At 29.5% G+C, this 12,267-nt stretch overlaps 6 protein-coding genes across 6 annotated transcripts; 3 read left to right on the top strand and 3 right to left on the bottom strand.

Annotated features, from left to right (window-relative positions):
• Positions 1-688: 688 nt before the first annotated feature.
• Chro.50095 (actin depolymerizing factor-related) lies at positions 689-1,093 on the top strand. Its single annotated transcript, XM_661356.1, has 1 exon — positions 689-1,093. One exon carries the CDS (start codon positions 689-691, stop codon positions 1,091-1,093), a length of 405 nt encoding a protein of 134 aa, XP_666448.1.
• Positions 1,094-2,163: 1,070 nt separating this feature from the next.
• On the top strand, positions 2,164-3,774 carry Chro.50096 (AAA family ATPase). Its single annotated transcript, XM_661355.1, has 1 exon — positions 2,164-3,774. One exon carries the CDS (start codon positions 2,164-2,166, stop codon positions 3,772-3,774), a length of 1,611 nt encoding a protein of 536 aa, XP_666447.1.
• Positions 3,775-4,255: 481 nt separating this feature from the next.
• On the bottom strand, positions 4,256-4,642 carry Chro.50097 (ribosomal protein S10). The annotated part of the gene is made up of 1 exon (XM_661354.1): positions 4,256-4,642. One exon carries the CDS (start codon positions 4,640-4,642, stop codon positions 4,256-4,258), a length of 387 nt encoding a protein of 128 aa, XP_666446.1.
• A 393-nt stretch (positions 4,643-5,035) lies between these two features.
• Positions 5,036-5,821, bottom strand: Chro.50098 (ADP-ribosylation factor). The annotated part of the gene is made up of 1 exon (XM_661353.1): positions 5,036-5,821. One exon carries the CDS (start codon positions 5,819-5,821, stop codon positions 5,036-5,038), a length of 786 nt encoding a protein of 261 aa, XP_666445.1.
• A 1,003-nt stretch (positions 5,822-6,824) lies between these two features.
• Positions 6,825-7,715, top strand: Chro.50100 (hypothetical protein). Its single annotated transcript, XM_661352.1, has 1 exon — positions 6,825-7,715. One exon carries the CDS (start codon positions 6,825-6,827, stop codon positions 7,713-7,715), a length of 891 nt encoding a protein of 296 aa, XP_666444.1.
• Positions 7,716-8,496: 781 nt separating this feature from the next.
• On the bottom strand, positions 8,497-11,055 carry Chro.50101 (hypothetical protein). Its single annotated transcript, XM_661351.1, has 1 exon — positions 8,497-11,055. One exon carries the CDS (start codon positions 11,053-11,055, stop codon positions 8,497-8,499), a length of 2,559 nt encoding a protein of 852 aa, XP_666443.1.
• Positions 11,056-12,267: the final 1,212 nt, after the last annotated feature.

The raw sequence follows: 12,267 nt of genomic DNA, 5'->3' as shown, positions 1-12,267 counted from the left end.
GGCTATTTGCGCGCCAAACATTTTCAAATACTTTTCTAATTAGTGTAAAATGTTAAACAAAAATTTTATCAAGAAATTTAGATGAATAATGAATAATTAATTGAAGAAATAATTCGCACACAAAAGATTCTCGAAAAAGAATTTAACCATACATTGAATATAAAAGTAGAATAACAAATATAAAAAGGAAAAATCATTGAATAATTCTATATGAGTCTCTAATAAATCTCTAATCTTCAGTTAATTATTCATTTATCATAACAATTCTACTATCGCATTAAATTTTTTTTAATTTTTTTTTCATCCGTTTTTAGTATTTACTTTATAATAAATAATATTGAGGGGATGGGCGCCAAAAAAATAGACAGCAAGTATTTGAATCTATGCGTCTAGAGAATATCTACATGTACTTTAGATTTAAAATGGACAATAACCCCCATAATAATAAAATAATATAATTTGTATTTAATTAATATAAGAAATAGTGTATATTAAATAAATAAATATATTTATATATACACAAGATAAGGTGTACAAATTGCGAAGAAAAAAAATTCATTCAAATAAAAAATACATACAACTCTACTAGTTAGGCAAGGTGAAAAAAATAAAATACAAGCCATTATTTTATTTTTTTTTTTTTTACAAGAATTTTAATTTATTATAGTAGTGAGATTAATCATAAAAAATGTCATCAGGAGTAAAGATTCACCAAGATTGTATTGATGCTTTTCAAAAACAGAAGATCCGCAAGCAACACAGATATCTTCTTTATAAGATGGATAGTACCTACGAGAATATAATATTATTTAAGGCTTCAGGGCCAGAGGAGACATATGAAGATTTCCTTAAATCAATCCCAGAAACTGAGTGTTTCTATGCTACCATTGATCTCCCAGATCCAAATGGCCAAACCCCAAAACTAATTTTCTTAATGTTTACCCCAGAAAACGCCAAGGTAAAGGATCGTATGGTCTTTGCTTCATCAAAGGATGGCTTTGTTAAGAAGCTTGAAGGTGTCCATGGTAAGCTCTTACAAGCCTCTGAGAGATCAGACTTAGATTACAAGCTTGTTGCCGACCAATACTTTTAATACATTTTCTGGGCCTAGACCTTGACTATCGCCAATTGAGAAATACAGGAGAGAAATAAGATGGAGGGGAAATAAAAGAAGGGAAGCGAGATAATCAAGAAGATGTCTTGTGATAGTTGTTTTTACTCTGAAAGAATGAGAAAATGTTTTACTGTTGGGATTGTATCAGCATTTTTAACATGTTCCGATTATGTTACTCTATACTGGTGAGATATTTGCCTGGGAGGCAGATAGTTTATTACCTTTATATTACTGGGTCTATTGAAACTAAATCGGATGTTTTCTAATACAATTCTTTGAACTTTTTTAGAGGGTGCTTTCAAAGATAAGGATCAGAAGACTCTTAATCATTTCTTACTTTTTGTACAATTGGTTCGCCAATAACCATTAATTTCTATTCAAATCTTGAATGTTTTCTTTCTTCAAGTACTAAGCTTCATTATAAAATGAGATAATGGGCAATTGTTTGTGTTTTTTTGTTATTTTGCAATATTTGTGCTCGTTTCCGCCTCGAATTTGCAATATACTGAAATAGTTTTTCGCGAATTCGCCTTGATTGGGACCTGGGACCCCGATGAATAGAGATTTGGAATGGAACCTTCATTCCAACAATGGGGTAGTTACTCCTCTCCAAGAAGAAGTAACTCCGCATGCACACCCAAATTGAGATATACACCGGTATTGCATGTGGTTAATATGTTTGCATGACTTTGTGGACGAAACATAATGATGTGTGGCGGGTCAGGGTAAGAATAGTAGTACTAATTGGGTAAAAGATTTATTAAAATATTGGTTGTTATAAAAAAAAAGAAAAACTCTAAAAATTCTGTATTTGCAGTTCTTCTATCTGTGCGAGAATGTGTTCTTTAATTTATCATTATGCAATTCAAATACATTTTATTTCTCTTTATCGCTAGTCTAGTTGAAATTCCTCATGACACTTTGTGTGATGGTTACCCACAGTTTTACTATAATACGAACATACGTGTTCGGGCGCTCAAAACATGTAATAAAAAAAAATGAATACATCTCAACAAATTAAAGAGCTATAATCATAATAAAGTAGGGAAATGGAGGAGGAAGAGATTGAGGTGTCAGGCGAATTTTTCAAATCAAGAAGTATAGGAACAGGTTTGAAAAGACGGAAATGTTGGGAGATGTTGGTGGATGAATTAGTCAAATTGAAAAATAATGGTGAATTTGAATATATGAACATATTAAAACTGTTTGGGGCAATTAATAGGCTTGAAAGAGATTCAAATATAATATTTAGAGATACAAGTAGTCCCTTCCTGAATGATAAGTCAATATTGAAATGGTCAGAATATATAGAAAATGATCAAATATTTACTAATACTGGAAAGAAGTCAAATCAAGAAATTATGGAATCTAGTATAAAGATATTTAAGGATAGATTTGGTGGAGATTATTACAAAAGTGAGCTATTGGACACGATTTACCATCCAAATTACCCTGATTATTCGAACTATATTAATTTTGACCAAGTTAATAATTCTGTAAAGAACAATATAAAGAGCAAAACAAATACAAAAGAAATAGGAAATATGTTCACAACAGGCTTAACTGAGTTAGGTAAAAGTAATCCAGAAATATACGAAAAGCAAATCAATAAAGAAAATTCTGATTTCTCAAACTCTAAAGGACCCAATCTGTTAAGTTATGTAGGGAAAAATCCTGTTAAAAGCTCAACTGGTAATCATACTCCAAATATCGAAGCTGAAAGAATACTTGCTTCTTTGGGGGGAAAGGTCAAAATTGAACATATTGAGTGGGTTCTAAGTATAAGAACTGAACCAAAGAATTTTATATCGGAAAAAGATGTTATTGGTTTAGAATCCATTAAAAAAATGCTCAGAGTTAAAATTATTAACCCAATACAACGACCCGATCTACATGTTGGTTTACACTCTGCTCCAAGGGGTATCCTCCTATTTGGTCCTCCTGGTACTGGAAAAACTATGCTAGCAAAATGGATTGCAAGTGAATGCAAAGCATCATTCTATGATGTTTCTCCTGGAAGTATAATGAGTAAGTTTTATGGAGAAACTGAAAATATTATTAAAGCTCTTTTTATGATTTCCGAGTATTCATCACCTTCTATTATATTTATTGATGAAATTGATAGTATATTCAGTAAGAGAACAAGTAAAGACGATGATAATAGTATTCGACTTAAAAACCAGTTCCTACAAATGATCGATGGTGTACAAAGTGATTTATCTAAAATTGTTGTTGTTATTGGAGCTACTAATAGGCCTGATATGTTAGATGATGCAGCATTAAGAAGACTAAGTAAGAGAGTCTTGGTACCTTTACCAGATGTGGAATGTAGACTAGAACAAATTAAGCATATACTGGAAACAAATACTCAAGGAGGATGTCAAATAACTTATGATCAATTAAAGTCCATTGCAACAGAAACTCATGGTTGGAATGGAAGTGATATCAAGAATTTGTGTATTAAGGCAGCAGAATTCTCTTATGATGAAACTATTGAAAAGTATAATGGTATCCATAACGTTCCAAATAGAGAAGCATTTAGGCCTATTACTATACAAGATTTTAACTTATCATTAAAACTTGTTAAGCCAAGCTATTCTTCCGAAAACGATCAAAATAATGACCTTATTAAGTGGTCCAATTTATTTGGAGTTGTGTAAGTCCTAATATTTCAATCACCTCATATTCTCTCATCTTCTCGTTATCATTCTACTACCTCCTTCTCCCACCAAACCTTCAATGCAAGGTAAAATGAGAAAACCCTCATTTTAAATTTATCAATATCTTCCTCCCCTTTCAGAACATGTCAACAATATAAAGTTCACAGTATAACCTATCAAATCAATCACCATTCAGAAAGAATAACAAGGAAACAATATAGTTAATGCATAAAGATTCCTTCTAATAATCTAGTATTAGAACTAAATAGTAGCTCTTAAACAGCCTTTCTTCTCCTCTATTAGTCTTAATGTAAATGAGAAATCTTAGCAGAAAAGAAAATAGGCAAATGACTTTAAAAAGAAAAATAGTAAGCTTTGTTAAGTTAATAAAATATAATTCTTATACTTTACTATTTCTTCTGTAAAAGACTCAAATGAATTAAAAAGGGGAAAAAAAAGAAAGAAGAGCTGATTTGTTAACTTAATGCTGTTGTCTGTTTCTGCCATAGCCTCTACCTTGGTTACCTTCTGATCTACCTGGACGATCCATTGTCTTCTTTGTATGTGTTGCTGGGAAGACTGATGCTGGTAAATCCAAATAACGACGGAGATATTCAACTCCCTCATCAGTTAATAAATAATAGTTGTGTTGCCATGTGAATTTCTCAGTTACAACTTCCTTAGAAAGTAAGGATCTCATTGTTAACATAACCTGAAGATTTGGAATGTCCAATTCAGAATGTCTTGGATCATTTGGATTCTTGTGTACTACAATGGCACCTTCCTTAAATAAGTAAGAATATATGGCTCTTTGGTTCTTTTTTGAAACCAAAGATGCTCTTGAACCACATACAGCATGAGATGACATCCTGAATCTTAATTATTTTTTTATATTTATTATAAATGAAAAAAAAACTAGTCCTTGGAAGCTTGCTAAATTGCCTCTCAAAATTTTAAACTTTGTTAAGTTTGTTGCTCAAGCAAAAAATAGTCAAATTTATATATACTTTAATATATATGAATATTATTGTTAGGCTATGCAAGTGCCCGCCTTGAGACAGAATGCTAACCTATTAAAAATGAAAGTAATTAGACACGTTAATCTAATAAAAATATTAGTTATTTACTATTATAAATATTATTTAAATATTTTAAAAAAAAACAAGGAATATATATTTAATAATTTATTTATATTTAAATAAATTGATTGAAATAATTTACATAGAGACAAGTTTGGGCGCCAGGCTTTGGGCGCCTAATTTTACTTTTTTTTAAATAATTTTGCAAATTTGGATGTTTTTGGTTTAGTATCAGCAGGTGGTGGTAGGTTTTGATAGTAAAGTGCGTTAATATAGTCGTTTGGAATGTATTGTCTAAAATTATATCCATATGGTGTTTTCCCATCATATTGTGAATGATAATAGTGAATGGGAGTTAGCTCAAAATCTGGTACATTAGTATAGTAGGGCATATTAGGAATACTTCCAAATAGTATGAATTCTACCGCCATTCTCCATCCATGATCAGTGAATCCTTTAGCTGTGTCTACAACAAACCATTTGGTTCGATTATCGATTTGAGGGGGCAAGTAGCATAGCCCGAGTAGGCTGGCAAATTCTGCGGGTTGTCTAGGCCATGAATCAGAACTTGATCCGAATGTGTTGAAAAGTATACAAAATCTGCAATCAGAAAGCTGTTGATTATAAAGTAGTGTTCTAATTTCATTATTAATCTGATCAAATATAAGTTTGTCTCCTTGTAGAAGATTTACAACGTATACTATTGCTCTGAATTTAATAGTAGATAACATTACTGGCAAAAGGTTGTTAATGAATGCAATATGTCCAGAAGTATCCCATACAAGTAGCAACTTTTTCAAGTACATAATTCTCTCAAAATTAAAGCTTTCGGTTGGATTTAATTTAGGAACTTCACTAAATGGTCCAAGTAGTGATGAATATAATAACGTTGTTTTCCCGGATCCTGAAATGCCAGTAAATATCACATTCATTCCAACCTTTCCGGCTGACCTTAATAGATTGAACATTTTTCAATTATTTTTTTTCTCTTTGATTAATTTACTGATTAAAGAATACTACACTTGGATACTTTTCTTGACAATATGGTTATTTATTTCAATATAGTTATTTATAATTCTAATATCGTAATTTTTCTCTCAGATCTTTCTTACCCACACTCCTTGTATTGCTTAGATTGTTAAGTGCTCGTCTGAATATTTAAAATTTCATTATTTGATTTGAAATCTCCAACATAATATTACATGTGAATCATATTTCATCCTTCCTCAAAAAAAAAAAATGTTGGCGCCATTTATTGTGTAGATCTTTGAATATTTACATGCAATTATTCATTTAACTATATTGTGTAGAAATAATGATTTCTTTTTTCCTAAATATAACACAGATTGATAATTAAGATTAAAATTGTGGAAACTTTAAGAAATCAAGGAAAAGACATTTTCCATATCATTCATAAGAATATTTATTATTCTCACTATTCAACATTTTCTTTCAAAAGCTGCATGCAAGTGTGTTTTACATAATAATATCGCAAAATCCAACTTTGTTTATAAATAAGCTCTAAATTTACACAAGGATTACTATTCTAATAAGATTATCATCTCTTTTATTTAATTTCAAAAAAAAATCTTCAAAAATTCCTTCGCTTAATAAATCTCCACTAAATCATTATACTTGCAATTGTGTTTCCCGCCAGAGACGATACGGGTATCGTGTTGCATGCTTTGGGCGGCAGCTATTTAAAGATTAATTAATGAAAAAATGTGTTAAAAATGTAAAGAAATCAATTCTAGTTTAAAAAAAAAAGTTACGAGTTTGAAAAGATCTACTGATCTTATTTTTAGCAATAGTTAACTTTATTAGGAGAATATTCTCACCATAGAGTATTTACCGCAACAAAGTCTGCATGCATTTTTGTAAGACTTAGAAAATTCCACTTTTTCAATAAAAAAAATAAATTTATAAGTCAAATTTGACTCTTTGAGAATTTCAGCGCACTTCTTATTAAAAATGGAAGAGGAAACTAATATTAGAGCAGCTGAAGAAAAGGCAATAAAGGAGGCAGAGTTTATTGCTGCATCTGAAAGTATTAAATTAGCTCAAGAGCTTTCTCTGAGACTGGAAATTTCTGAACCTAACTCAAAATCATCGTCCAGAAGTCCTTCTATATCTGCTATTAAAGAAGTAAATGATAACAATGAGCAATCTGGAAGCCAACCAGAAGAGATTGATGAGGAAAATAATAACAAAAATGAGAATCCTATAGAGAATGAAAGTAAATCTATAGAAGATGAGAAGGTAGAAGAGGAGCAAGATAAAGTTGCTGAGGAAGATGATGAAAATAAAGAAATTGTAGAAAATGAAAAGACTTTATCACGAGAGGAAATAATTTCACAAACCCCTAGTAATACTCAGGAACCTATAATTGAAACTAGAGAAGACGATGGTATTGCTACCCAACCTTCAAAACAGGAATCTAAGCTTATATTAAGTGAATTCAGAGATGATTCTATGAGTTTTAAGGAGGAACAACAAGAAACTAATGGGCATTTAGAAGATGCTGAAGTTACCATTTTACAGGAATCTAAAGAGCAAGATCTAGAGAATAATGGACATTCTAATGATGAAATATTGCTGCTAAATAATCAAGAACCTTTTGAGATTCATGGTTGTGGTCATAAACTAAATGAATTTTCAGAATCTGCTAAATCTAGTATAACTGGAATCTTTGATGGTTGTAAAAACAGCCACAATTCAATGAATACTCAACTCAAAAAATCTGCTTGGGAATATTTTGACTCTCTACACTCAAAACTTATTAATTTAGCTGGATTCCATAATCCTGATGAATGCTCTATTTGCAAGGATTTCAAACACCAAGATGTTCCATTACTCAACTAATTAGTTAAACAAAGAATTACTATATTTATTGCCAACCATTTCCATTTTATTCTGCATAGGTATTTATTGTTTCTTTCAAAAATTGATAAGAAATGAGTTTCTTAATTTATATATTGGCTATTCAATTACGAAATCCTTCAAGTTTAAGTTACTAATAAAACTTCTTTGAATCTTAAACTGAACCTTTTTTTTTATCTTTTGAATTGGGAATTTGTATTTCAAATTTTACAATAAAAATTATTCCGAATAGCTAATTAGACTGATGTAATTAACTAATACATATTAGATTTTTTATTATTCCTTCATTACCTAAAATCCTATAATAGACTAATGTCATGAATACACCTTCCCGCCAATTCTTACTCTTAATATTCCCACTCCTCTTACACCTACTACAATAACCTCACACTCCAAACGCAAATAAAAACTTATCACAAATAAAAATAAACTCTAGGTTCTCATAGCTGTTTATTTGTTTACAAGAAAAATATTAATAACAAGGTGTCGACCTATGCATGCATGTGTTTACATGCATGTGCTAGTTCTATACCCTCCATAAAACTGAGACTTTTTATAATAAATAATACAATACAAAAATTGAGAACAATAATTTGTATTCGAAATATTTGTTCATTAAAATAAAAGTAAATTTTCTCGAAATTTTAACTTATGTATTTTTTGATTTGTGAGTTTATTTGGAAATGAATCAAAAAGAAAACAAAATTCTCATTGATAAATTCCAAAAAGTTGGCGCCAAAACCTTCCATTTTTCGCATTGAATTTATTGTTCAAATAGAAATCTGTTACTATTACTCATTTCATCCAACAAATTTGTTTCAACAAGAGGAGGTGCAAATTCTGTTGAATCTAAATCATTTTTGATTTGAGAAGAAGAAATTCCAAGATTCACAGATTTAGCAGAACTTGTGATTTCTTTCTTAATATTCTCCATAATTTCACTTGAAGCTGAAGAACCTGTTGGTTTTAGCTTTACTCCTGATCTAATTTCCTCGAGTAATTTTGGAATTAAACCTTTTTTTGATTTCTCATCCTCTTTATCTTTATTCTTACAACTAGCTTGTTCTTGTTTTCCTCTGATATTTGACATTGAAGATGAACTTTCTAATAATTGAGATGGGGAATTTGAATGTTTTTTAATAATTGGTACCCCTCTTAGGTCATCAGACTTGTCAGAAATTGAATATACTAGAGATTTCATATCCAAATCAGAGCTTTGAGGATATAATCTCCTTAGAATTTCACGTCGTCTATTATCCAAAAATGTTGAATGTTTTCTAGATTTTGCTGGACTACTTGAGGAAGATGTTTGAGAAGTAGAGGAAGCAACCGAAGATAACGCTGAAGAAACTCTATCAGAATTTTGTTCAAGAGTTTCAATATCCTGATATTCAAGTCTTTTTGGAGAAGAAGAAATTGAAGGAGGCCTAGAGGCTTTGCTTTGAATAGCCGTTTTATTACCTGTTTCAATAGACTGAGAAACTCTGAAATTTCCTTGAGAAAACTGGCTAGTTTCGTACTTATGGTCAGCTTCAAAACTCGAATCATTTGGATAAGCACTCTTAGCTGTATACCAGCAAAAGTATCTAATCTTTTCGTTTGGGCTAACTTCATAGAATCCATTGTTCTTACTCATTTTTGTAACATGAGCCAATAATATTTGTTTAGACCCTTTCTTCAGTTTTCTTTTTAAATAATAGGTACAACTTTTATACATCATTGATCCATTTCCTCCAATAAAATAGCCTGATAAAATGTTATGATTCAAGTTCAAAACAGTAGCTTTTGGATTTAAATTTGGGTCACTTTGTTTAATTAGGGCTAAAACCTCTTTATTATATATTAAATCCAACTCTTCAATACTTGTAACTGGATAGAGCAAGTTTGTACTTTCAACAAACCAAGGAGTGTTAATTGTAAAGTCTGTACAATAACTATCATACCAATCATTATTTTTATTATTAGCAATAAAACCCGTGGTTTCAGTAGATTCAGTGAATTCACTGCTTTCATTTTGAGCATTACTAGTACTATCATTATTGCTAGTATTGTCAGCAATATCAAAATACTTAATGACTTCTTTAATTCCTGCATAATAGAAAAATATTAATGATTGTCTTAAAGGTAATTGAAGACCTTTTTGACAAATTTTTGAGAAATCCAAAACTATTTCAGTATCACCAAAATTATATTCACTAGTGAACATTGACGAAACATAATATTCATGAAGATCTTTCCAAAAATGAAAGCAAGACTCCAAAATAGTATATGAAGCTCTTAAAAATAATAACTGTTTTCTTGATGACTTATCGAGATTTAAATATTTTGTCTGTAGTTGCAAAGAATCAATACTTCGTAAATATTGAGTATCTAATAAATAATTAAATATCTTCTGAAAGTAATGCGAATTCAAATTGACAAAAATTCCAGCATCATCGAGTAATACTGAATATATTAAAAGCATTCTATATGCTTGTATAAGCCAAAAAGGATCAACAGGACTTTCTTTCTCAAAATTAGTCTCAAATTCAAAAGTTGCTCTTCTTAATAAGTTATTGGAATAAGTTAAAATATCTCTTCTTCCAATCTTTCTTGGAAAAAGTGAAATTATTGAATCAATCATATTTCTTTTCGCTTCAAGATCAATATTATGTGTATTTAATCCAATTAATGACTTATCCAAGTCTATATGGTCTTGCATAGAATACTTTTCCTGAGATTTTTCTTCATTGTTCAAAAGACAATATTCAATCTTATCGCAGCCATGAACTAATCTTGTGTATAAACTTGTTAATATCGTAGGTAATTTACTATTCTTTGCGTTATTTGGATGAGAACGAATATTCCTTTTTCCTATTGAATCTTCAGTTTTAAGCTCTTTATTTTCTACAAAATTAAAGAATTCGTTAATATTTGACAAATAAGGGCAAGAATATCCAAGTATTCTATCTCTAAAGAAAGATGCAATTAACCTTGGACATTTAAATTTCTTATACTGAAGATCTTCTCCTGAACCAAAACTCAAAGCTAGTCCCATCATGCTTCTCTGAAAATGTTGGCCTCCAAGACATGCTTCGACTTTGTGAGAATTTGTATCATTTGCTCTTGTCGTTTCTCTTATAATATCAGCAACTACATTGTTTGTACACTCTATTAAATTTAGTGATTTTGGAGAGAATATAAAACCTTCAGTAATTGCCAATTTGCTTATATTAGATGTTGCATAATTCAATTGGGCCAAACTGATTAGCAATATAATCAATGTAAGGAGCTTGCATTCTTTTAACAGAGACCCAAAGACAGCCTCGATAAATTTAAGCATTTAAACAACTTCCAGCTTCAAAGTCAAAATAAATAAATGATTTCTTTTATGTGAGAAAGAATTTGTTTTAATTACTCTTTCTTTTCTTATTATTTTGAGTGATTGTTTGCTCCTTTTTTTTCAGTTAGTAAATTGATTTGCTTAACTTTAAATATTTACAATATGTAATTATGGCATCATTGAAGAATGAATAGAATACCCAAAGACAGCAATATTATTCGAGTCCGAAGTTGATTATTCTGAAATATTCAGGATTCACTTTCAGAAAGTTTTCCAATATATTTTGACGGCCTTGTCTTGTTTTTACTATAAAACTCCCAAGTTTGACAATATAAATATTTTACCCAAGGCGCCTAATGCATGTATTTGTATATTTATATATATAGTATAAATATATATATTAATTAATATAAATTTAACTATAAATTTATACATAAATATTTATATATATATTTATACTTTATTTATATTTATTTTATCATACACTAATTAAAAAATGAATATTTTATTAAGCTCACAATTGTATTATTAATATATTTTATCAATAGAATTGCTTTATTATTCAATGAATATTATTAACCACTCTTTGTTATGTCTTGCTATTATTAGTTAAACATAAACTGTTTATCAATTTAACAGAAATTGAATTTGCAGATTATTCGCTAGTATTAATTTTGTATTATAACCCACTTTGAATTATCTAATTACGGCTTAACTGAAATTTACTGATAAAAGCTTGTATAATTTACTCTTTCATCCATTAATCCGCATATACTGAAAACTCGTAATTTTATCCTACTTTAATTTGAATAAAAACTTTGAGCAAGCAGAACCAATAGTAGTCTTCTTATAATTATATAATTTAAATCTAACATTTTTTTTATAATATATTCCTTGCGAAAGCCCTTTTGCTATTAATTCCTTATATAAATTAAAGAAAAAAAAATGTTTTGCTTTTTGATTATTGCAAGTGGTGATTGCATGTAATTAACTGTATTTAGTAATTTTTTTCCACATAAAATTACTAATATCAATTTCAATACCGGTATTTGCATGCATACACTTTTTTTCATGTGGAAAAGAAATTATTTGAAGATGAATAAATATTGCATTAATATTAAATTTATTTCCAGAACATTTATTTAATTATCTAATTAACATTCGTTTAATTACAAGAATTAGTTTGGAGTTTGTAGATTTATTAGAAATACA

The sequence above is a fragment of the Cryptosporidium hominis genome, assembly GCF_000006425.1.
Source record: "Cryptosporidium hominis TU502 chromosome 5 CHRO015052, whole genome shotgun sequence".
In the NCBI taxonomy this organism is placed as follows: domain Eukaryota; phylum Apicomplexa; class Conoidasida; order Eucoccidiorida; family Cryptosporidiidae; genus Cryptosporidium; species Cryptosporidium hominis.
Note: the sequence above shows the minus strand (reverse complement) of the source record. Positions and strands in the feature narration are given on the sequence as shown.